The 24,620-nt window shown below is 67.9% G+C and overlaps 2 protein-coding genes across 14 annotated transcripts; one reads left to right on the forward strand and one right to left on the reverse strand.

Annotated features, from left to right (window-relative positions):
• On the forward strand, positions 1-20,872 carry DNM1L (dynamin 1 like). Of its 13 annotated transcripts, none has more exons than XM_055117959.1 (21): positions 1-159; positions 7,565-7,712; positions 10,526-10,564; positions 11,361-11,407; positions 11,507-11,578; positions 11,837-11,923; positions 12,346-12,508; positions 13,725-13,845; positions 14,446-14,577; positions 15,080-15,286; positions 16,433-16,553; positions 16,636-16,803; positions 16,896-16,985; positions 17,486-17,578; positions 18,177-18,233; positions 18,516-18,593; positions 18,742-18,774; positions 19,372-19,548; positions 19,625-19,734; positions 19,812-19,971; positions 20,062-20,872. In XM_055117959.1, exons 1-21 carry the CDS (start codon positions 58-60, stop codon positions 20,116-20,118), a joined length of 2,262 nt encoding a protein of 753 aa, XP_054973934.1. In that variant the 5' UTR covers positions 1-57; the 3' UTR covers positions 20,119-20,872. The 13 variants fall into 13 exon arrangements, with proteins under 13 accessions (XP_054973934.1, XP_054973935.1, XP_054973936.1 ...); XM_055117960.1 differs by having other exon boundaries at positions 18,183-18,233; XM_055117961.1 differs by having other exon boundaries at positions 16,636-16,791; positions 20,062-20,870.
• On the reverse strand, positions 20,390-23,822 carry YARS2 (tyrosyl-tRNA synthetase 2). Its single transcript, XM_055117993.1, has 5 exons — positions 23,086-23,822; positions 22,593-22,760; positions 22,285-22,440; positions 21,430-21,600; positions 20,390-21,073 (listed from the first exon to the last, which is right to left on the reverse strand). Exons 1-5 carry the CDS (start codon positions 23,820-23,822, stop codon positions 20,914-20,916), a joined length of 1,392 nt encoding a protein of 463 aa, XP_054973968.1. The 3' UTR covers positions 20,390-20,913.
• Positions 23,823-24,620: the final 798 nt, after the last annotated feature.

The raw sequence follows: 24,620 nt of genomic DNA on the forward strand, positions 1-24,620 counted from the left end.
GGGGCGGGCGCGGCGGGCGGGCCGCCCCATTCATTGCGGCGGGCGGGGTCGGCCACCATGGAGGCGCTCATCCCGGTCATCAACAAGCTGCAGGACGTGTTCAACACGGTGGGCGCCGACATCATCCAGCTGCCGCAGATCGTGGTGGTGGGCACGCAGGTGAGCGCGCGGCCCGCGGCGCCGCGGCCCGACCCCCGCGGGCGGGCGGGCGGGCGGCCGGGGCGGGCCGGGGCCGGGCGGGCGGCCGGGGCGGGCCGGGCCGGGCCGGGGCGGGCCGGGGCGGCGGGGCGGGCCGGACCGGGCCGGGGCGGGGCGGGGCGGCCGGGCCGGGCCGGGGCTGCCAAGGGCACCTGGGGGACGCGGACCGCGGGCCCCCCCCCCCCCCCCGCCTCGGGCTCGCCCTGGCGCCGCCGCCGCTGGGCCGCCCGCGCCGCCGGAGGGGGGCGCCCGCGAGGCGGCGGGCGGGGGGCGGGCGCGGGCGCGGGTGCAGGTGCGGGCGCAGGTGCGGGTGCGAGTCCGGGTGCGGGTGCGGGTCCGGGTGCAGGCGCGGGTCCGGGTGCAAGCGCAAGTGTGGGGTTTGGGTGCAGGTGCAGGTCCGGGTCCGAGTGTGGGTGTGGATGCGGGTGCGGGTGTGGGATGCGGGTCCAGGCCCTGGTGTAGATGCGGGTCCGGGTGCAGATGCGGGTGCAGGTCCTGGTCTGGGTACAGGCGCAGGTACCCGCCCGGTTCAGGTGCAGGTGCGGGTCCCGGCGCGCGTTGCCCCCCTGCCCTTTCTGGGCAGACCGGCCTCCCGGGCTCTGGGGCTCCCCAGCACGTGACCACGGCCCGCGGCCGCTTCTGCTTCTGTCCAGTGGGCATCCGCGCTGAGCCCTTAGAGCAACGGGCGTCACCGACAGCGTCCCTGGCTCTGCCAGGCTCGGCGGAGTTCTGGTCACTCACCGCTGGGGACTGGAGACGACCCCTCAGCCCTGCACGCCCCTCCCACCCGTTGCCCCTGGTGGCGGCTGGGCCCAGCCGTGCTCCCTGCGGCTCCCGACTGCCTGCCCTTCTTCATTGGGGTGCCCACACCGCTGCCCCCCTCCCCCGTCACTCGAGCCTTTGTTTTGGGGCCACTCCCGCGCGCTCAGCAGCTACTTGTGGCTCTGCTTTGGGAGCCCGTCCTGGGTGCTGGGGACGGAACCTGGGGCTCCAGCGGCAGAGTATGGACCGGCCTCGGCGCTCCCTCCGCTCTGCCTCTGGGCCGCTCTGGGGTCTGAGTGTTGACCCGTAAGCGCTCTGAAAGGGCGATTGTTGCTCGCTCTAGAAGGTTCTGTCGTGAAACACGGGCCCGGCTCTGACTAGACTAGGGAAGAGCCTGAGGTGAGCCCTTGGGCTGGCGGGAAGTGTCTGCGTCCAGGGCCCCTCCTGTACGGAGCGCGAGGGAGCGGGCGGAGTGTGCTGACAGCCGCACTCGCAGCCCGCAGGGGTTTCGTCTGTGCAAAGCTCTGCTTACGGCCTGGTGGTCGGGTGTCGTGTCCCCCAGCTCTGTGGTCAGCTTTCTGCCGTCTCTGACTCACTTCCCTCAGCACAGTGCTCTCCAGCACACTCAGGGGCTTTGCCGTGCTGGCCGCCCTGTCCTGCGCCCGGCGCTGCCCTGGGCACAGGCCTCAGCGCAGTCACTGATTAGCTGAGACGTGAAGACTCGCGCCAGGACAGAACCGTCTGTCCGTGTCCCCACACACTGGCGCATGTTGGGGCCGGCAGGGCACGGGCTGGGGCGTGGGCTGACCGCAGAGCCCCAGGGGCAAAGCCCCAGGCCCTGCTCTCGGGTCGGGCCGGACCCCGTGTCCCTGCTCGGCGTGGCCCTGCGCGTCTCACGCACACGCACACGCACACACTCACACTCGCGTCTTCAGCAGCTCCTGCCTGGTGCCAGCCCTCACGCTCCCCAGTGGGCCCCGTGGCTGCGTGAGCGACAGCCCGAGGTCGGCGGGCCCGGCACTCGGTGGGTCGGAGGCTTCAAAAGTCGAAAGCACGGAGGTGACCGTGAGGTCACACGCGGCACTGAGGACCTCAGGGGTCTTGGTGACTGTCCTGCCCCGAGGTCAGCTCCCGGCAGCCTCGGTGATTTCCCAAATTGCCCACGTGAGCCTGCTCGGCGTCTGGAGTCGGTTCTGCTGGAATCCTGCTGGCCCCCCGGTCTGGTCTGGTCAGACGAGGCACCTTCCCTGTCCTCGGGGAAGGAGGTGATGTCTCACCACAGGCCGGGCTCCTCGGGCCCCGCTCACTGCTCACGGCTGTCACAGACAGTCACAGGCTGTCACGCACACGGCTCACTCTGCACATGAATAAACCATGCACACGGCTCACCCCTGCACACGTGGCTCACCCCTGCACACACCTTATCTCTGCACACACCTCACCCCTGCACACACAGCTCACCCCTGCACACACCTCATCCCTGCACACACCTTATCTCTGCACACACCTCACCCCTGCACACACAGCTCACCCCTGCACACACCTCATCCCTGCACACACCATATCTCTGCACACACCTCACCCCTGCACACACAGCTCACCCCTGCACACACCTCATCCCTGCACACACCTTATCTCTGCACACACCTCACCCCTGCACACACAGCTCACCCCTGCATACACCTCACCCCTGCACACGCAGCTTACCCCTGCAAGCACTTCATTGCATACAGTTCATCTCACACACAGCTCACTCCTGTATATCCCTCACCCCTGCACACAGCTTACCTGTACACACATGGCTCACCCTTGCATACAGCTCACCCCACACACATGGCTCACCCCTGCACACACCTTACCCCTGCACACACCTTATCTTTGCACACCTCACCCCTGCACACGCAGCTCACCCCTGCACGCACCTCACTGTGCATGCAGTTCATCTCACTCACAGCTCACTGCTGTACACACCTCACCCTTGCATATACCTCACCCCTGCACACAGCTTACCTGTACACACATGGCTCATCCTTGTACACACAGCTCACCTCATACACATGGCTTACCCCTGCACACATCCCTGCATACACCTCACCCGTGCACAAACGGCTCACCTCCACACACAGCTCACCCGTGCATACGTCTCACCCCTTTATCGGGCTCACCCCTACACACAGCTCTCAACAGCTCACTGCTGCAGGCATGCGTCGTGGTGGGCTGCAGGCTCACTCCCAGCATTCCACGTTTCTCTTATTTCTTGTAGCCACACCCGTGATGTCGCCTGTGTCGCCACCTCCCATCTGGCTGTTTCGGTGCCTCCAGCTCTGGGTGGGGTCCTGCCCGCGGGTCCCGGCTGCGTGCTGTGCTGGGCTCTGGGCCTTGCTCTGCCCGGGCTCCTGGGGGCGCCGTGGCTGGGTGTGGTGAGGGCTCCCGGCTCAGGCCCGTGTTCCCGCACCCCCTCCCCAGTCCCATGCCGGGGGGCTGCAAGTGCTGAATCATCCTGGAATCCCCTGCAGCCTGGGGAAAGGCTCGTGCCCAAGTGCCGACGCGGGCCCACAGGCCGGTGTCTGTCCTGTCTGTCCCGGGCTCCTCCGGTGGTGCCTGCAGCACCCACGGCCCTCCTGGGACTCGGCCCGGGGCCTGGCCGCTGCCCAGCCCTTTGGGGCGGAGAGGGTGGGTCCTCCACGGACTCTGGGTCTGACTCCTGCAGGGCCCGGCCACGGCAGCCTGGTTGGCGTGTTCCTGGGGAGTCGTGGTGGACAGTTGCTTTGTGCTTAAATGAGATTAATTCTTTGGCTTTTGGGGGTGGGGAGGGGCCTGCCGTTGGCTCTGTGCCCAGAGCCGCTCCTGGCCCCCTCCCCGCAGCCTGCACAGACTCCCCCATCACGTGGCGCCCGGGCCTTGGGCTTGGGGGGTGCAGTTCCCTGAGTCTCTGGTGCGTCCAGGGCCGAGGCCGCTCTGCCCTCCGCTTCCCGCACCGTCCGGCCTCTCCTGGCTCCTGCAGAGGCGGCTGTCTCGGGAGCTTCTTCCTGGTCCCTCTCAGCCCCCGGGTCTGCCGGCTGCCGCCACAGTCGGGAGCGAGCTCTGGGACCGGGACCCTGAGCCTTCCAGCCCCCCTCGCCGAGGGCTGTTCCCGACTTGGGGACCCCCTGTCATCCTGTGAGGACTTCAGGTCTGCTGTGGCCTGTGGGCGCCTCCCCCTCCCGCCCCCCCGCCCCCTCGGCCCTGCCGTGCCCGCCTCTCACTGTGTTTCTTGGCTTCTCCCAGGGCCTCCCTGCTGGTGCTCGGGCCCGAGAATGCCCGACCCGGGCCTGATGGGTGGAGAAGGGGCGTCCCCGTCCCGTCCCGTCCGTCCCCCACGCTGCCAGCCCTGCTGCTCCCGGCCTCACACTGCGCACGGCCATTCACGGGCGCATTCATCGCTGCATGGACGTGTCCACACACGTGCTTGAGCCCGTCCCCGAGCCAGCACCGCCGCCGTCTCTCTGCTCCGGGCCCTTCCCCAGGACCCGTGTCCGCGGCACCAGCCTGCGCTGCTGCTGCCTGAGGGCCTCCCTGGCCAGTCCCGAGCGTCTCTCCTCCCTCTGCTGGCGTGTCTGGGCGTCGGGGTGGTCCTGCCCCCTGCGCGCGCCCCGTCTGCTCCCTGTCGGGGCTCTGTCACCCCCACGGGCTGTGGCCCCCGCGGCCCGTCCCCCGCAGCACAGTGAGCGTCTCTCACTGCGGCATCTGCCAGAGGTTCTTTCCCTCTGCTCGTGAGTGACGGAAGATTCGTGCGCCTGCACCGGCCCCCGGGGCTCAATACCTGGGAGGGAGTCCAGAGAGGGGACGAGGGCAGGGTGCTCGTTTCCTGGCTTTGGGTGACTCGGCTGTGCTCAGGGCTCACTCCTGGCTCGGCTCCCAGGCGAGCTTGGGGACCGTGCGGGTTGTTGGGATGGGACCTGGGTGGCCACATGCAAGGCGAGTGCCCGCTGTACTGCCACCCCAGCCTCTGAAGTAGTTTCCTCATCTCTCCGTAGTCTCCCAGACACGTAGCTCTGGAGCACTGTCGTCCTGTTACTCATCGATTTGCTCGAGTGGGCACCAGTAACGTCTCCATCGTGAGACTTGTTGTTACTGTTTTTGGCATATCGAATATGCCACAGGGAGCTTGCCAGGCTCTGCCATGCGGGCGGGATACTCTCGGTAGCTTGCCGGCTCTCTGAGAGGGATGGAGGAATCGAACCTGGGTCAGCCGCGTGCAAGGCAAATGCCCTCCCCACTGTGCTCTCGCTCCAGTCCCAGAATATGTAGAATAGGAAAATAACACGAGATATTATTATTATTATTATTATTTGCTTTTTGGGTCACACTTGGCGATGCTCAGGGGTTAGTCCTGGCTCTGAACTCAGAAATTACTCCTGGCAGTGCTCAGGGGACCATATGGGATGCTGGGATTCGAACCCGGGTCGGCCTCGTGCAAGGCAAACGCCCTACCCGCTGTGCTATCACTCCAGCCCTAACCCGAGATATTATCTACAGCAACAGTGTACAGGAATTTACAGGAATCCTGGTGGAACATCTGTCCACAAACCCTAAGCTCCCGCTAGGTCGGGGGCCAGCAGCCAACCTGCCTGGTGGAAGGCGCCCCGGGCCATCTGATGGCTGTGGGCTTAGGACCGAGGAGGGAGGAGGCGTGGAGGGTCACAGGCAGGATGAGTGGGGGACTCTGCAGGGGTGAGTGAGGAGCCTGCAGGGGTGAGTGGGGGAACTTTGCAGGGGTCAGGAGGTGTCTGTGGATGGGGTAGTGGGGTTCTTTGCACAGGGGTGAGTGAGGGGTCTCTGCAGTGGTAAGTAAGGAGGGGTCTCTGCTGGGGTGAGTAGTGGGTGTCTGCATGGGTGAGTGGGGGTCTCTAACAGTGGTAAGGGGGGTCTCTGCATGGGTGAGTGGGGCACTCAGGGTTGGGGGGAGTGGGGACTTCTCTGTGCAGGGGTGAGTGCAGGAGCGAGCAGGGTGGCACTTCCCCCTGCTCCTGGCTGGTGGCGGCTCTCCCGGGGCCCTCCCTGCGCCTGGCACCCCCTGCCCCGTGCAGGGTGCTGGCGAGTGGGCCCGGAGTGCGCGTGGCCGCCGGGCAGGGCTGTGCTCTGCCGCCACAGCTGGGGCTGAGGAGTGCGCGACCCGTGTCACTGCAGCTCAGGGCTGTCCTCTCAGCAGTGCTCGGCCCCGGGCCCCTCCAGGGCTGCTTGGCGGCTGGAGGGTGCTGGCGAGCGCCAGGCGTGTGCCAGGCATGTGGGAGGCGTGTGCCAGCTTCCTAGGCACCCGAGTTCATTAGGAAATGTGTGCTGGGGGCTGCGGTGTGGGGCCAGCCGTCCCATCGGGTCCGAGCAGGCCCACGCGCGTCCTCCGGGTCTGGCCAGGGGGCGGGTCGGGTTGTTTTTCTGTCCTGGCTCCCGGCTGTCCCGGCCTTTGCTGCGCGGCCGGCTGCCCGTGGTCTAGATTAGGTGTCCCCGCCTGTGTTTATTTCTGGGTCGCCCCTTCCTGCCTGGCCTGACCGCTGTCGCTTTCCGGAAGGATCCTGTCTCCGCTTTTCTTCCTCCCAGAGTCCTCTGAGCCCTCCGGCCTCATGGCTCGTCTGCACGTGGGGGGGGCTGCCCCCTGCTGCGTGCCGCGCCCGGGACAGACCCGTGCTCTCAGCAGCGCCGCCCCTCTGACCAGAGACCCCGAGTTTGTTCCGGGACGGGGGGCTTGAGGCACAGCACTCAGGGGCCCTGCAGGGTGTCGGGAGGGAGCGCGCAGGAGGCAGGTGCCCGCCCGCTGTGTCTCGCCCGCGCCGCGCCCGGCACCTCACCTCCTTGATGAGCTGCCAACGGGCTCATCCTCCTCGTTTCTCTCTCCTCTGACGTGTCACTGCGTGTGCACCAGAGTTTGGTCGGTGATTCTGCACCCGCCACTTTTTAATTCAGAAAATGCCGGGAGCAAAGCCTCAGAGCAGCCCAGTGAGCCGTCAGCGGGCAGTGGGTGTGTGGGCGGGGGCTCGGGTCCAGCTCCGGGCCCAGTGAGGTCCCTCGGCCTGGCGGGCACGGCCACACGTGTGGACACGGCAGCAAGAGGGTGTGCTGGGGCGTGAGCACACACCAAGGACGCTGGCCTGTGGATAGCAGGTCCCTGTGTGGGGTGGACACTGCTACCTGCTTGGGGTGGACAGTGGGTCCCTGTGTGGGGTGGACAGCAGGTCCCTGTGGGGTGGATAGCAGGTCCCTGTGGGGTGGACACTGCTACCTGCTTGGGATGGACAGCGGGTCCCTGTGGGGTGGACAGCGGGTCCCTGTGGGGTGGACAGCGGGTCCCTGTGGGGTGGACAGCAGGTCCCTGTGTGGGGTGGACAGCGGGTCCCTGTGGGGTGGACAGCGGGTCCCCATGTTGTGTGGTCAGTGGGTCCCCGTGTGGGGTGGACAGCGGGTCCCCCTGAGGGTGGACAGCGGGTCCCCGCATGGGGTGGCCAGCGGTCCCTGCTTGCTGCTCGCGTGGGTGCTGGGGGCCCGGGCTGTGGCGGGTCTTCCCTGCGCTGGGCGTCCCCCCGGCCGGCCGAGGCTCCCTGGGGGTACTGACCGTGTCCTTCCCCTCCAGAGCAGCGGGAAGAGCTCGGTGCTGGAGAGCCTGGTGGGCAGGGACCTGCTTCCGCGGGGCACCGGCATCGTCACCCGGAGGCCCCTCATCCTGCAGCTCGTGCATGTGGCGCCCGAGGACAAGCGCAAGACAGCCGGCGAGGACAACGGTGCGTCCGGCGGGCTGCCCGGGCCGGAGCCGCTTCTGCTCTTCTCTTGGCCGAGTCAGGGCCAGCCCCTCCCCCTGTTGGCGGCCCTGCGCCCGCCCGGGTGCAGCTTTGTGTCTCGCTGGGACACGGCTCCCTGCCCAGACCCTCCCCTCAGAGCCGAGGGCCAGGGAGCAGTGTGCGGGAGCGGTCAGTGTGCGGGAGCGGTCAGTGTGGGAGTGGTCAGTGCGGGAGCAGTCAGTGTGCGGGAGTGGTCAGTGCAGGAGCGGTCAGTGTGCGGGAGCGGTCAGTGTGGGAGCGGTCAGTGTGCGGGAGTGGTCAGTGTAGGAGTGGTCAGTGTTCGGGAGTGGTCAGTGTGCGGGAGTGGTCAGTGTGCGGGAGTGGTTAGTGCGGGAGCGGTCAGTGTGCGGGAGTGGTCAGTGTGGGAGCGGTCAGTGTTCGGGAGTGGTCAGTGTGCGGGAGCGGTCAGTGTGCGGGAGTGGTCAGTGTGGGAGCGGTCAGTGTGCGGGAGTGGTCAGTGTGCGGGAGTGGTCAGTGTGCGGGAGTGGTCAGTGCGGGAGCGGTCAGTGTTCGGGAGTGGTCAGTGTGCGGGAGCGGTCAGTGTGCGGGAGTGGTCAGTGCGGGAGCGGTCAGTGTGCGGGAGTGGTTAGTGCGGGAGCGGTCAGTGTGCGGGAGTGGTCAGTGTAGGAGCGGTCAGTGTTCGGGAGTGGTCAGTGCGGGAGCGGTCAGTGTGCGGGAGTGGTCAGTGTGCGGGAGTGGTTAGTGCGGGAGCGGTCAGTGTGCGGGAGTGGTCAGTGTGGGAGCGGTCAGTGTTCGGGAGTGGTCAGTGTGCGGGAGCGGTCAGTGTGCGGGAGTGGTCAGTGTGGGAGCGGTCAGTGTGCGGGAGTGGTTAGTGCGGGAGCGGTCAGTGTGCGGGAGTGGTCAGTGTGGGAGCGGTCAGTGTGCGGGAGTGGTCAGTGTGGGAGCGGTCAGTGTTCGGGAGTGGTCAGTGTGCGGGAGTGGTTAGTGCGGGAGCGGTCAGTGTGCGGGAGTGGTCAGTGTGGGAGCGGTCAGTGTTCGGGAGTGGTCAGTGTGCGGGAGCGGTCAGTGTGCGGGAGTGGTCAGTGCGGGAGCGGTCAGTGTGAGGGAGTGGTTAGTGCGGGAGCGGTCAGTGTGCGGGAGTGGTCAGTGTGCGGGAGTGGTCAGTGTGGGAGCGGTCAGTGTGGGAGCGGTCAGTGTTCGGGAGTGGTCAGTGTGCGGGAGCGGTCAGTGTGCGGGAGCGGTCAGTGTGCGGGAGTGGTCAGTGTGGGAGCGGTCAGTGTGCGGGAGTGGTTAGTGCGGGAGTGGTCAGTGTGGGAGCGGTCAGTGTGCGGGAGTGGTCAGTGTGGGAGCGGTCAGTGTTCGGGAGCGGTCAGTGTGCGGGAGTGGTCAGTGTGGGAGCGGTCAGTGTGCGGGAGTGGTTAGTGCGGGAGCGGTCAGTGTGCGGGAGTGGTCAGTGTGGGAGCGGTCAGTGTGCGGGAGTGGTCAGTGTGGGAGCGGTCAGTGTTCGGGAGTGGTCAGTGTGCGGGAGTGGTCAGTGTGGGAGCGGTCAGTGTGGGAGCGGTCAGTGTTCGGGAGTGGTCAGTGTGCGGGAGCGGTCAGTGTGCGGGAGTGGTCAGTGTGGGAGCGGTCAGTGTGCGGGAGTGGTTAGTGCGGGAGTGGTCAGTGTGGGAGCGGTCAGTGTGCGGGAGTGGTCAGTGTGGGAGCGGTCAGTGTGCGGGAGTGGTCAGTGTGGGAGCGGTCAGTGTTCGGGAGCGGTCAGTGTGCGGGAGTGGTCAGTGTGGGAGCGGTCAGTGTGTGGGAGTGGTCAGTGCGGAAGCGGTCAGTGTGCGGGAGCGGTCAGTGTGCGGGAGTGGTCAGTGCGGGAGCGGTCAGTGTGTGGGAGTGGTCAGTGTGCAGGAGCAGTCAGTGTGCGGGAGCGGTCAGTGTGCGGGAGTGGTCAGTGCGGGAGTGGTCAGTGTGGGAGCGGTCAGTGCGGGAGCAGTCAGTGTGCGGGAGTGGTCAGTGCGGGCGTGCCCATGTGGGCTGTGAGAGACAGCAGCTGCCCGTTGGAGCGGCTCCTGTGGCGTCTGCGGCTTGTCCCCGCTCGCGATTGCCTGGCGCTAGGTGCCTAGTGTCCAGTGGAGGCTAGGCCCTTCCGGCCAGCGGGCACTGTCCCCTGGTCTGCCCTGACTCCGGGGCCGGGACAGCTGTCCGGAGCGTCCATGGCCTGGATGTTTGTTGGGGGTTTGGGAGCTGCCCCTGGCGCTGAGGGCGTCGACCTGCCCCGTCCAGCCCCAGGAGGAGGGACCTGGGGCGGGGCCTGCCCGGGGCTGTTGTCCTGCCCGGGGCTGGCTCACCCCTGGGCACTGGGCACGCGGCCGGCCCCTCCCAAGGCCCCTCCCGTGGCTGAGGGAGGCGGGTCCTCGGGAACTGCTGGCCTGTCCCGGCGGGGCACAGCTTTCCCCCCGGCCAGGGTCTCCCTGAGGCCGAGTCACACTCTGGGCAGCATAGCTGGACCTGGAGCTCCGTGATGCCCCCTGGCCCCTAGACCCCCTGGCAGAGTGCGGGGAGAGCTGAAAGGGGAAAGGAACTTCCGGGGGCCACACCAGGGCCCTGGGGGCTCTGCGGGGGAGGGGAGGGGTGCACCCAGGGCTCGCCCACGTGAGGGCCGGTGCTCCTGGGACCTGTCTGGGTCACTGTCACGACTGCTCCCTCCCCCGAGCCCCGTCGCCCGTGGCAGCGGGTCGGGCGCTGCGGGTCTCTGCCGGCCGGGCGGGCGGGCTCTGAACTCTGCTCTGTGCTTCTCTCTGACGCAGACCCTGCCGCCGGGAAACACTCAAGACCCCCCAGCAAAGGTCTCCCCGCGGGCCCGGCCGGCCGCATGCCTCCTGCTCCTGCTCCCTCTGCTTCTCGGCCCTCTGGGCGCTGGGCCGCCCTGCTCCGGCCTGGCGGGGCGGGCTCAGGGTGGGGCCTGGCCGGCCAGCAGGAGGGGCCGGGCGGGCGGGGGCTTCTGTGTGGCCGCCTGTCTGCACACGGCCCGCCCAGTCCGGCTGGCAGGGGTCCTGGCGTGAGTGCGGTGCAGAGCGCACAGACGTGAAGACTCAGCCGCACGCGGGGCGCTCGGGGCTGCGTCTGTCCTTCCGGCCTGGGTCCAGGGTCTGGGACAGCCCAGGGCAGGTCCGCGGAGCTTCTCCCGCTGGACACAGCCCGGCCTGCACCCCGCCCTCCCCTGCGCGCTCCTCTCCAGAGGGCACCAGGGTGCAGGAGACGGAGGGCAGGGGGCACCGCAGGGGGGAGGGAGATGGGCAGCTGCAGGCCTGAGGGGGAGGGGGCTGCAGGCAGGAGATGGGAAGGGGCCCGGCCAGGCCCAGCTGCCGAGGGAGGAACCCGGGCGTGGGCTGGGCCAGGACGGCCTCACGGCCCCCAGACCCTCCCTCCCCTCGCTGCCGCCTCAGCCCTGCTGTCGCCTCGCCCTGTCTCGGCTCTCTGTCCTGTGCTCCTGAGCTTGCCCCCGCCCCGCTGCTTCTGTGCCTGAGGTGTTCGTGGGGGTCAGATGCTGGGGCCCCCCGCGGCCCCGCGCCTGTCTGGGCCTGACGCGGCCGGGCCGACCGCCGTGTCCCTCCTCCCGCTCACGGGTTTCTCTTCTTCCAGGGGTCGAGGCGGAAGAATGGGGGAAGTTCCTCCACACCAAGAACAAGGTAACGAGTGAGCGGGGAGCCGGCCGCGGTGTGGCCGTCGGGGCTGACCGGGAACTCTCCTCAGGCTGGACGTCCTGACTCGGTGTCTGTGGTCTTTAGCTTTACACAGATTTCGATGAAATTCGACAAGAAATTGAAAATGAGACAGAAAGGATTTCGGGGAATAATAAGGTAGGCGTCTCCTCGGAGCGGGGGTCTGCCCCGCAGCGCACCGTGTCGCCCGAGGTGGGCTCTGAGCCAGCACCCCGGGGCCAAGGCTGGTGTGACGGGGCCGTGGCTGGGAGCCGGGGTGGCTCCCCGGGGCTTGGTGTCGGCGTCCACGCACGGCCAGCGGGGGGCCCTCTCGTGTGGCTCGCGCGTGTCAGAGCTGCGGGGCGCCGGCCACGCGAGGCTCGGTTGGTGTCTCACGCGTCTGATTTGGACCCCCAGGGCGTGAGCCCCGAGCCCATCCACCTGAAGATCTTCTCACCCAACGTCGTCAACCTGACACTTGTGGACTTGCCGGGAATGACCAAGGTGGGCGCTCCTCAGGCCGGCAGTGGGGGTGGCCAGGGTGTCACTGGGACCCCAGAGCTGTACTCTCCGTCTGCAGATGGTCTGTGTCAGCCGCCGCTGCCCTCCTGGTGGCCCCATTCTCAGCGACTCTGCCCAGTACTGCCCTGGGAGCACTGCCAGGGAGCACCTTGGCTGGCTCCTCCCTGGGCCAGTGTATGCCCCCAGCTCCCTTCAGCTCTGTCCTCGGGCCTCCCCGATGACTCGGATGAGCATGGCCCAGCCCAGACCCCTGCCGGGCCTAGCCGCCTCCTGCCCGCGTCCGCCCTTCCTCACGGAATCCCAGTGTCTGGGCCGCGCTGCGGGGCCATTGCACAGACCACTTGCCTGTTCCTGGTCCCTCAGCCCAGGCGGGGCCCAGGGCTCGAGCTCGTGTGTCCCTTTAGGTGCCTGTGGGGGACCAGCCGAAGGACATCGAGCTCCAGATCCGGGAGCTCATCCTCCGCTTCATCAGCAACCCCAACTCCATCATCCTCGCCGTCACGGCCGCCAACACGGACATGGCCACCTCCGAGGCGCTCAAGATCTCTAGGGAGGTGGACCCGGACGGTGAGTGGCGGGTGGGTGGGGCTCCAGGCTGGCCAGCGCCGAGTCCCTCCGTGTCCCGGTGTCAGCGGCTCTGGAGATGGTCATTCACCTGTTCACTGCCCAGGAAGTCTCGGCCGTGCGGAGTGGACGTGTCCACTTACGCATGGGCAGAAGGGCGCAGAGACGGAGGCGTGTCCTCGAAGTAGCCACGTGAATGTCCAGCTTTGCTCCTGCTTCGGGCCACTGTGTGCCCGCAGGGCTGGGCAGGGCCGGGCAGGGCCGGGCAGGGCTGGGCAGGGCTTGATAGGGGCGGGCAGAGCCAGGCAGGGCCGGGCAGGGCCAGGGCACCCACGGCCAGCCCCCTCTTGCAGAGGACAGCCAGGGTCACCGCCTGCTTCCGTGTGGAGGAATGATGTTGGTATGAAAAGGGAGTGCAGAGGCAACTGCACTACGTAATGTGCATGTGTTCATAGACTCGTGTGCACACACATGCACATGCCTGCACACACACTCTCACACACGCACAGTTTGTCTTCTGTGGCCTCGGGGATGGGACCCAGGCCGGTCTCCCGCCCGGGGCGCCCCTGCTTTACGGCAGGGTGCCCATGTGCCCGGTGCTTTGAGCGGCAAGATCCACGTGTGGGTGTCTGAGGTTCCTTTCATGATTTGGTCCATCTGGTGCGGGGCCGTGCGGGGCCGTGCGGGACCGTGTGGGGCCGTGCGGGGCCTCGGGGCCCACTCCCGCTGGGGCTCAGCCGAGTGCAAGGCCAGCGCCTCCCTGTGGCCTCTCACTGGAGACAGCTCTGCTCTGCCTCCTGGGAGACCGGGTTGCCCGTGCACTGATGACCAGGGAGGTGACCGGCCACTCCACCCGAGAGGCGGGTGGACAGAGCCCACGAGCTCGGGCTCGTGGTCCACTTCAGTGATATTCTCGAAAAGACGAGGCTCCCGACCGACGTGTTGAGCAGCACAGGAAGTCAGGGTCAGGGAGGCCAGGGATGGACCGTCCGTCTCTGGGTCCTGTGCCAGGTGGTCCGCAGTTGTCGGGCCCAGAAACTGTCTGGTAAGAGTCGGTCGAGACGTGCTCAGTGCGTCCAGAGAGACAGCAGTACGTGACGAGCTTGAAAGTCAAGTGTAAGGTTCAAACACGGTTAGGGGCGTCTGGCGGGGCAGGGGAGGCGTTTGGGCTGAGCGCGGCGTTGGTCCGTGCTTCACTGTCGGCCCCTGTGCCCTGCAGGTCGCAGGACCCTGGCTGTGATCACCAAGCTCGACCTCATGGATGCGGGCACCGATGCCATGGACGTGCTGATGGGGAGGGTCATCCCGGTCAAGCTGGGCATCATCGGGGTCGTCAACAGGTCAGTGGGGGAGGGGCGCCGAGGGTCTGCAGCACGTGTGGGGCCCACCATGGTGTGCTGCCGTCCTTGGAGCCGCTTCCTGGGCCCTTCTAGAATCTTCTTTGCTAGCTAACGATGTGCTCCTCGTGGCTGGAGTGGTCAGACTGCGGGAGAGTGTTGGCCCTGGGTCCTGCAGCACCCCCTCGGCTGCCCCGAGCCCCGCCAGCAGTGACTCGTGAGCACTGCCGCTGTGAGCCCCCAAAAGTGGGGCCAGACCTCTCACGGGGCAGTGGAGGGTGCTCGCTGCTGGCCGCTGCCCCTCTCCGCGGGCCTGTCTGTGGCGTGCGTGTGGCCGTCCTGGTGCCACCGTGAGCAGGGCGGGGCCGCTTGGGTCCTCCCTACCGGCCCTTGTGCGTGTGGGAGAGTTGGCCAGGCTGGAGGTCGGGGCACTGGCCATGCCCGGCAGCCCTGCAGGCCCCGGGGCAGCACGCCGTGACCTTGTCCGCCGTCTCCGCAGAGCCGAGGGAGTGCGCAGTGCCCACGCCGCCCGCTTGTCCCCACGGCACGGGGGCGTGTGGCGGACGCGGGTCCCTCAGCTGCCCCGTGTGTTGTGGGCCGCAGGAGCCAGCTGGACATCAACAATAAGAAGAGCGTCACAGACTCGATCCGAGACGAGTATGCGTTCCTGCAGAAGAAGTACCCGTCCCTGGCCACCAGGAACGGGACCAAGTACCTCGCCCGCACCCTGAACAGGTGAGCCCGGCGAGCAGGCGGCATCCTGGGCCCTCCCGGCGAAGGTGCTCAGACCGTCCTCCCGGACCGGGCCCCTGGCAAGCACGGGGTCAGTGGGTGACCCCCGAGGAACGGGAAAGTCCCTTCTTCCTTTTGTTTTGTCCTTTAAACTCGAAAGGCTGGGACCAGAGGATATAACACAGCAGGGACGGGGGTAGGGGGTTGTCGGTCCTGCATGTGGCCGACCTGGGGTCGATCCCAACTCACATACGGTCCTTGGTCACCGATGGGTGTGGCCCAAAGGCTCCAAAACAAGGAAGGAAGGTTGGTGGACATGGGGGTGGCGAAGTGACTTGTCTCACACTGAGGCAGTCACAGCTGGGCCGAGGTCAGCACGGAGTCGGGCCGTTTCCGTCTGTTCCTGGCCCCCCCAGTTTGGGGGTGGCAGGAACGTGTGCGAGCCCGAGCGCGGCCCCCATGGCCCCCGCGGGCTGTGGGCGCGGCTGAGTGGCCTGCCCCGCAGGCTGCTGATGCACCACATCCGCGACTGCCTGCCCGAGCTGAAGACCAGGATCAACGTCCTGGCCGCCCAGTACCAGTCGCTGCTGAACAGCTACGGGGAGCCCGTGGACGACAAGAGCGCCACCCTGCTGCAGCTCATCACCAAGTTCGCCACCGAGTACTGCAACACCATCGAGGGGACGGCCAAGTACATCGAGACGTCGGAGCTGTGAGTGGGCCGCCGCCTCGCTGTTGCTCCTGGGGTGCCCCCAGGGTGCTCAGGGCGCTCCGGCTCTGAGCTCAGATCAGTCCGGGCGGGCTGGGGGAAGACCCGGGTTGGCTGTGTGCACGGCGCGTGCCCGGCCAGCCACGCGGTCTTCAGCCCGTAAACGACATTTTCACGTGGAAGCATCTGAAAAAATCTCGCCCTTTAGCTTCCTGACGTGTGGTGTGTAACAACTCATGGGAGGACGGGCGCGAGAGCAGGGCCGCCTTCGTGCCTTGCCTGCGTCGCTCCGTTTCTCTCTCGCCTCTGGGCGCCTCTGCCCGGCTGCAGCTGCTCGCTTGCCCTTAGACGGTCTGCACCAGCCGTGCTGCGGATAGTCTGGTTCCGGCCACCTCGTGCCGGAGGTCCGCTGGGTCTCACGCACACTGAGCCTCAGGCTGGGTCCCGAGACAGCCCTTCCCGCCACCTGTGCTCCGGGCCTGGCCCTCCTGGGCTGCCGTGCAGGGCCTGCTCTCCCGGCAGTGCTCGGGCTGCGTCGCCCTGCTCTCCGTTCCAAAAAGCTTCTCGATGAGCAAATACTCGTGCAGGGAGGCCCCCCGCCCCTGCCCCCTCCGTGTGTGTGCAGGTGTGCTTACCTGTCTGATGTGTGCCAGGGTGTCTCTGCACATGTCTGCATGTGTGTGGGCATGTGTGTCTGTGCGTGTGTACGTGTAAGTGCATACGTAACTGCATGTGTGTATGCGTGTGCCTGTGTCTGCATGTGAGTGCATATGTGTGTGCTCGTGTGTGTCTGTGAATGTGTGCATGTGTGACAGTGCGAGAGCTTGTGTGCATGTGATCACGTGTGTCTGTGACTGCATAGAGCAGCCTCCGTGACCAGCATAGGAGGGACACGGCTTGCTGGGGATTCGGGATAGGTGGTGGGTCGGGCTGTTAGCCATGTGCCACCGGGCAGGGGTCTCAGGGACCCTCTCCGAGGAGCGCCTGACGCCTTCGGGAAGGACACCTGTTTGTTCTGGGCCTTCCTGAGGGTGCCCTGGAGAGCACAGAGCTGCAGGGCCCCAGGCTCAGCCCGTCCCACCCTGCACCCCTGTACCCCCTCCCTGCACCCCTGCCCAGCCCTGCCCAGTCACAGCTGGTTGCCTGCAGGTGTGGCGGTGCCAGGATCTGCTACATTTTCCACGAGACCTTTGGGCGGACCTTGGAGTCCGTGGACCCGCTGGGCGGCCTGAACACCATCGACATCCTGACGGCCATCAGGAACGCCACGGTGAGTGCGGTGCGGGTTGGGGGAGGCGCTTCCTCGCCGGCCCCCGCCCCCTGGGCCCTGAGCCACGCGCCGTCCCCTGCAGGGCCCGCGGCCCGCGCTCTTCGTGCCTGAGGTGTCCTTCGAGCTGCTGGTGAAGCGGCAGATCAAGCGGCTGGAGGAGCCCAGCCTGCGCTGCGTGGAGCTGGTGCACGAGGAGATGCAGCGCATCATCCAGCACTGCAGCAACTACAGCACGCAGGTGCGCGGCCAGGTGCGCTCGCGGGCGCAGGCCCAGCTCCGGGGGGCTGCGGGGCGGGCCCCCGTGCCGGCCGACCCGCTGACGGCCGCTGCGTCTGCCGCCAGGAACTGCTGCGCTTCCCCAAGCTGCACGACGCCATCGTGGAGGTGGTGACCTGTCTCCTGCGCAAGCGGCTGCCGGTCACCAACGAGATGGTGAGTGTGGGGTGCGGCCAGTCGCCCGGGCGCTGCCTCCCTGGGGTGTCCCTGCGCACGAGGCTGCGGCCAGCCCTCAGTGGTCCCGACGGGACGGGCTGTCCCCGCCCCCTGGCCCCACCCTCGCCTGCCTGCATGCTGCCTTGGGCTGCTGGGAGCCGGGGTGGCCCCACAGCCAAGAGTCAACTGTTGGTGGGGAATAGCAGCTGGCTCGAGGCCAGAGGGGAGCTGTGCCAAAGCTCTGGGACTTGGGTTAGCGCAAGGCACCAAACCGCTTTCCCTCCCGGTGGCCCGTCCCCTGAGGAACACTGGGCTGCATGTTCCAAAGGTGGATCCGGTCCCTCAGGCCACTCGGGCCACTCTTGCCATCGTGCATCAGCCGTAACATCTGCGGGAGTCACCGAGTGTCCCCGCATCTCTGCCAGCCGCGTCGGCCCCGCCCTGGGCCACGTCATCACCGAGTGTGGGTTCCGAGTTTGGTTACTCCGGGATTGTTCCAGGTCCATAACTTGGTGGCCATCGAGCTGGCGTACATCAACACAAAGCACCCCGACTTCGCAGACGCCTGCGGTCTGATGAACAATAATATCGAGGTAACGTGGCCTCGGGGGTCTGCAGGACGTGTCCCCCAGGGAGGCCGAGCACAGGGAAGGTGGCGGCACGTGTGGGCATCGGCAGAGCTGAGCCTGAGCTCGAGCAACTCGTGTGGCTGAAGCTGAGTCAGACGCCGATGCTGGTCTGGAGGCTCCGTCTCGGCCTTTGGGGACCCCCGTGTCCCAGCCCCCAGGGTCGACCCCAGGCTTCCCCGTGCAGGCAGCTGCTCCGGCCTCGTTCCTGCAGGGAGGGCATCTCCCTCAGTGTGGACTGTCCTGCTGGGGCCCTGGGGCTCCCGGGACTCAGGGCACACGGCAGGCGGGAGGGCGGTGCCGAGACCCACTCAGCTGAGAACTGGGCGCTCCAGGGCACGTTGGAGAGGCCAGCGGCCTACCCTGAAGGCCGCCAGCCCCCGGCCTCCCCCGCGCTCAGCCGCTGAGACGGGTGTTTCCCGGACAGCGGCCTGCGCTGAGCCTGCCCAGCTTCTCTGCTCCAGCCCTCGAGATCTCGGTCACTGGCCCTGAGGGGACCGGTGAGGCCTGGGCGGGGGCTGGCCCCGTGGCTTCCGCGGCCAGGCCCTGACTGTTTGTTTGGCAGGAGCAGAGGAGGAACAGGCTGGCCAGGGAACTGCCTTCAGCCGTGTCACGAGACAAGGTGAGCAGTGAGCCCGGGGCCAGGCGGGCTCCAGACTGTCGTGCAGTGGGGGGCTGCTGGGGGGGACGGGGGGCCTGGGGGTTTGCGCCTCGCCAGGCTCCAGCCAGGACGCACCGTAGGAGGTAGAGCAGCTCGAGAGCCAGCATCCAGGGGGTGGCAGAGCCGCCCCGGCCAGAGGGCCCATTATGCGGGAGGGACGGTGCCTGGCACAGCCCCGGCCACTGCGGCGCGTGGTCACGGCGGGCGCCCGGCCGCGTGACTGTCTGCGTTTTCTGCCCCCAGTCCTCTAAAGCTCCCGGCACCCTGGCACCCGCTCCCCAGGAGCCCTCCCCCGCTGCTTCTGCCGAGGCCAACGGCAAGGTCTGTTGTGCGTCCGCCGCCTGCATGCTCCCGCCGCGCCCTGGGTGCTGGCCCGGCCAGCACGCGCCCCTGGGACGCGCATGCCAGAGGCGGCTCGCCCGCGCCCGCCGCACTGTTAAACTGCACGCTTTAACCCGTCTCTTAACAGTTAATTCAGGACAGCAGGAGAGAGACTAAACATGTGAGTCTGGAACATCAGTGTCGCCCTGCGGTTCTCCCTGAACCCGCAGGCCGTGTCTGTCCTCTCGTCTGCCTCCCCTGTCCGCTGTCCCCACTGGTCACTGGCCGCCTCTGGGAAGGCCGGGTGTGGCGGTGCTCCCCGCCCGCCCCACGCCTGCGAGCCCAGCTCTTGTCATGGGGTGTGGCTGCCTCACGGCCTATCGGGTCTTAGCACGGCTGGACTCTCACGATTTCACTGGATGATTCTTCCCTTCTGGCTAAGTGGCCTTTAGCGTAACACGGACATCCCGAAGGCAGCCTGCCTTGATTTCCCCGCCCCGCTGCGACCCTAGAGGCAGCTGTGTGGGGCTCAGATTCAGTGTCTGGTGGGAGACTGTAGGGTCAGGGTCGTTTGCCCAGATTCTGCCCATTGTGTGTTGGCTTCCCCACGGCGGGATGGGCGTGACCCAGCCCCCAGCTCCTCTGGTGGCGCAGATCTTGGGTGTGTCCGCAGGCTTGGGAAGGACAGGAAGGGGCCACGCCGGCCAGGACGGAGCGAGGGGCCGGCTGCCTGTCTGCTCTCCTGGCAGGCACCGAGTGCAGACTCCCTTTCTTCCAGGCGGTGCCGGGGGCCGGGGGCGTCGGGGATGCAGCGCAGGAGCCCGCGGCCGGCAGCTGGAGAGGCATGCTGAAGACGTCCAAGGCCGAGGAGCTGCTGGCCGAGGAGAAGTCCCAGCCGCTCCCCATCATGCCGGCCAGCCCGCAGAAGGGCCACGCCGTGAACCTGCTGGACGTGGTGAGGTGTCGGTGTGTGTGTGTGTGGGGGGGGCAGGCCCCCAGCACCGCTCACCCCGCGGCCCATCCTCTGCCAGCCTGTCCCCGTGGCCCGGAAGCTGTCCGCCCGCGAGCAGCGTGACTGCGAGGTGATCGAGCGGCTCATCAAGTCCTACTTCCTCATCGTCCGGAAGAACATCCAGGACAGGTGAGTGGGGCAGCGCCGGGCGCCGGGCAGCGGGGCCCACGTGCACGGCCAAACCGTGCCCACCCCCGTGCCCGCAGCGTGCCCAAGGCGGTCATGCACTTCCTGGTGAACCACGTGAAGGACACGCTGCAGAGCGAGCTGGTGGGGCAGCTGTACAAGTCCTCGCTGCTGGACGACCTGCTCACCGAGTCCGAGGACATGGCCCAGCGCAGGAAGGAGGCCGCGGACATGCTGAAGGTGGGCGCCCGGTCGGGGCTGCTCCCGGTGGGCGGCATGCCGGGGAGACGCCTCGGGGCGCCACCGACACGTCCCTCTGTCCCCCCGCAGGCCTTGCAGGGAGCCGGCCAGATCATCGCCGAGATCCGAGAGACCCACCTCTGGTGACGCCACCGCCGAGCAGCGTGTATTTATGGACTCCGCGCCGCGGTGAGGAGCTGCTCGGCCCGCGCTGGCCGCCCCCAGGTTTACTCCGTTCGCACAACGAGTCACATGTAACCCAATAAACGGCTCTTTCTAAGGTTCCCGCACACACACCCAGTCTGTCCCGCCCCACGCGCCCCGTGGGCACTCAGCCTCCTGCCGACCAGGTGCAGGACGAGGCGGGTCAGTCCGACCCACGGCCGCAGGCTCCAGCACCATCACCACACTCGCCAGCTTTACACCAGAACCGAGATTTATTGGGGGGCTGATTGCCTCAGCCTGAGTCTGAAGGAGAAGCTGGACTGTCCCCAGCAACGCTGACAGTGCTGCAGAAAATGCTGGCTTCCAGGCCAGGCCACGGGCTGGTGGCCACCCCTCCCCCCAGAGCGTGACTGTCATGGTCCTGTATGTTCTCGCTGTGTAAATAAAACTGCCGTGAAGTGACAAGTGTCACAACCGAGTCTCCCTGGGTCCCTTGGACACTGTAGCCGGGCGGCCACCCTGGCAGCTGTGGACCGTCCACTCCAGCTGCCCCACAGCTCAGGCCTCCCTGGGACACTGACACGGCCACAGGGCGCGGTCCTGGCTCTGTGGGTGAGGCGGGGACACGGTGGGCGGGGCGGGGACGTGTTCAGAAACCCCGACACAGACACGATTCCCACCTCACTTCTGCGGCTCATTCCCCATTTCCAGGACAAACCAGAGCGCGTGGCGGTTCTCGGGCCCCCCTTCCCGTGAGGCGGGGGGGGGGGGGGTCCGTCAGAGCTGCAGCCACTTGATGACGTAGACGTTCCTCTTGCCCACCTTCAGCAGGGACAGCCCGTTGCGGAGGATGTGCTGGCCCAGGACCAGCACGCTCTCGGGGCTGGTGACCGGCTGGTGGTTGATGCTGACGCCGCCCTCTGTTATCATGCGGTACCTGCGCGGAGAGACTCCAGCTAGGGCCTGAGCTGCGGGACCGGGGGTTGTGACAAACACGAAGCTGACTTGGGAACATGCCCCGCTCTTGGGTCTGACGGGCCCTGGTCGACAGGCCTCAGGGCTGGATGCAAATGGGGACTAACAGGCGGGCAGGACTGCATGTCACACGTGGGTCACCAGCAGGAGCGCACGGCACCTCGGCGGCGGACGCACTGCCTGGTGGGAAGGCAAGCAGGAGGTGGGAGCACAGGGTCCCCTCCCAACAGCGACCCAGGAGGGCGCAGGCCCCCGAGGGGCCGGACTGTTCCAGACCCCGCAGAGGCCTCAGGCAGGGGTGGGGGCGGCTGTCCTCACCCTCGGGGACCATCGGGGATGGCCTGGGCTTTGCGGCAGGTGTCCAGGACGCTGGTGCCTGGGTCGAGAACCAGCTCAGAAAACGAGGCTTCTCTGAACAGCTCCTTCAGCTCCTCCTCCGACATGGCCTCCAGGGCCTCCACGCTGCTGTGGTAAAGGGCCTTCGTGCACCTGCCAGCAGGGGGCGCACATCAGCCTCAGGCACGCACAAATACTGTCAACAGGGTGTAGGTCAGTCCTCACATACACGCACAGAGTCAAACACCTGCTAACAGAGGGCACAAGTCTCTCACACACACATGAGCGCACATGCACACATGTAGACACGCATGCATGGATGCACACGTGCCTGCTGACAGGGGGCACATGAACCCCCCCCAGCTGGAGCAGAGCTGAAGGTCTCCCACCACCGGCCAGCCCTGCTAGAACGAGACTCCACACGCGTGACAGACTTGCCAATGACGGCACCCAACACGGAGAAGCCAAGCGCGTGCGGGCGAGGAGCCGGCTGGCACTGCTGGCACCGCCCCCCAGCCCGAAGATGACCGACCCTGGGAGTCAGCCGTGACCCTGAAGCCCCCACAGCCGGAGGGAGGACAGCAGAGGCAGCCAGAGCGGGCGGCTGGGGGCCACTGGGGGAAACCTGAGAGCGAGTGTCCGTGCAAGGACGGCACCTCACGGCGCCGGGGCGGGCAGCAGCCACACAGGAAGCGGTGAAGCCGGCCCGACCCCCACAGGCCCCTCTCTGGCCATGAGGTCAGGTGCAAGCCCAGGAGCAGACAGCCCCGCGGGGCAGCGGACAGGGGACAGAGCAGAGACGCCGCGAGCCGGGGGGCAGCACCGGGCCGCTCTCACCTTTTGGCAGAGTCCAGCCCTTCCTGCCCGTGCACCAGCTTGGTGACCTCGGCGGCGAGTCGCTTCTGGGGCTCCCGCCTCTCCGGCTGCTGGCGGTGCAGCTCCATCAGGTGCTGGATCTCGGCGAGCGGCAGGAAGGTGAAGAGCTTCAGGTACCTGGGCCGGCAGAGGGCCGCTGGGCACACGCGCTCGCTCTCTGCGGCCTCAGTGCCCGCCACTGGGACACTTCTCACGCAGGGACAGACACCCTCCCACGGAGCATCTGATCCCAACTAGCTGAGACAGGGGCTGGGGGCGCCAGGACTCACTTCTCCACCATGTCGTCCGGCTGCCTGACGAAGAACTGGTACAGCTCGAAGGGGGATGTCTTGTCCCGGCTCAGCCAGACGGCGTTGCCCGCGGACTTGCCCAGCTTGGCCCCAGTGGTGCTGGTGATGAGAGGCACGGTGATTCCGAACACATCCTCCCCCGTCATCCTGCGAGAACAACAGCCCTGGCTGCACCCACAGCCCCCGCGACATCCCACAGCTCCCCACCGGGAGTTCACGGCAGAGCAGAGGGGTTCAGTGGGCCCAAGGAAGAGGCCGGGGGAAGCGCTTGCTCCGCAGGATGCGGCACCACCCAGGACCCCCAGAGCCTCACCCGAGTGACCCCGAGCACCGCGGGGGGTGAGAAGGCGGAGGGGCGAGGGGAGGGGCGGAAAAGGGGCTGGTGAGAACGCTGGCCTCGCGTGGCCCCGCGCGCTGCCCAGCCCCAGCCGTGACGCGCGGCGGGGCGGGGCGGGGCGGGGCCGGCGCCCACCTGCGCACGAACTCGTAGCCCGACACGATGTTGCCCAGCTGGTCGGCGCCGCCCAGCTGCACGCGGCAGCCGTGGGTGCGGAAGAGGTGGTAGAAGTCGTAGGCCTGCAGCGCGGGGTAGCAGAACTCGGCCAGGCTCATGCCGCCCGGGCCCTGCAGGCGCGCGCGCGCCGAGTGCCGGGACAGCAGCGTGCCCATGCGCAGGTGGCCGCCCGCCGCCGCCAGGAAGTCCACGAGCGGCAGCGCGTCCAGCCAGGCGGCGTTGTCCAGCACGGAGAAGCGGCCCCAGGCGCGGCCGTCGGCGAAGAGCTCGCGGTGCCGCGCCGCCAGCGCCTCCAGCCCGGCCCGCAGCGCGCGCGCGTTCGCGGCCACGCGCGCCGCGTCCAGCGCCGGCCGCTCGCGCGTGCGGCCGCTCGGGTCGCCCAGGCGCGCCGTGGCGCCCCCCACGAGCGCGATGGCGTGGTGGCCGGCGCGCTGGAAGTGGAAGAGGCCGAGCAGGGTCAGCAGGTGGCCCACGTGCAGCGCGTCGGCCGTGGGGTCGAAGCCGCAGTACACGGTCTGCGGGCGCGCCAGCAGCGCGGGCAGCTCCGGGCCCGCGCCGCCCGCGGGGAACAGCTCCTGGAAGAGCCCGCGCGCGCTCTGCTCCGCCAGCAGCCCCCGGCCCGCCTGCGTCGCCGCCCCGCGCGCCCCCCGCGCCCGCCCGGCCCGGCGCAGGGCCCGCAGCACGGGCGCCGCCATCTTGGCGCGACGGGGAGGCGGGCCCGCGCGTCACTTCCGCCCCGCTACGGGAGCCGCGCGGCGGAGAGGCGGGCCGGGTGCGTCACTTCCGCCACGCTGAGTGGGGCGGGCGCATCACTTCCGCCACGCTCACCGGAGAGGAGGGCCGTGTGCGTCATTTCCGCCACGCTGAGCGGGGCCGACGCGTCACTTCCGCCCCGCTGCGGAGGCCGAGCCGGTTGCTAGGCGACGCAACGCGGCCTGGCGGCGCGCTGCTGCGCATGCCCGCAGTTCGCAGCGCCCCGCCTCGCCGCGGGGTCGGAGAGCGGAGCGGGCGTCAGGGCGCGGGAGAGGGTGGTCTCCGGGAGCACTGCGAGCTCCTGCCGCCCACCCGCAAGCTGGCCCTGGGGGAGGGACGGCCGGGCCGGACGGGGCCTCCAAGCATGCGTGTAGCCGCGGACCGGACACTTCCGCTCACACACGGGCTCCCGGTCCCCCCCCCCCGCCGCGTGTGCCTCGAGCCCCCACGAGGTTTCAGAATCGTGATACCGCGGCCGCCTCACTCCCTGCAGGGGTCTTGGGGCGCCTCAGCCTTCGCCGGGGTGAGGGCACTGCTGGGCTTTGGGCCTCTGCGCACACACCCCGGCCCCCGCAGACCCCTCCTGAACTGTAGGACCAAGTTCAGACCTTTGGGAGTGACCTGGGCGCAGCAGCAGAGGAACCGACCCCTGCACCACCCGAGCATCGGCTGGCCCGTGGGGGGGTGGGATGGGGTGCAGGGGTGTGGGGTGGGGTGCAGGGGTGCGGCCCACCACACGC

Source organism: Sorex araneus, chromosome 10 (assembly GCF_027595985.1).
Source record: "Sorex araneus isolate mSorAra2 chromosome 10, mSorAra2.pri, whole genome shotgun sequence".
Classification (NCBI taxonomy): Eukaryota; Metazoa; Chordata; class Mammalia; order Eulipotyphla; family Soricidae; genus Sorex; species Sorex araneus.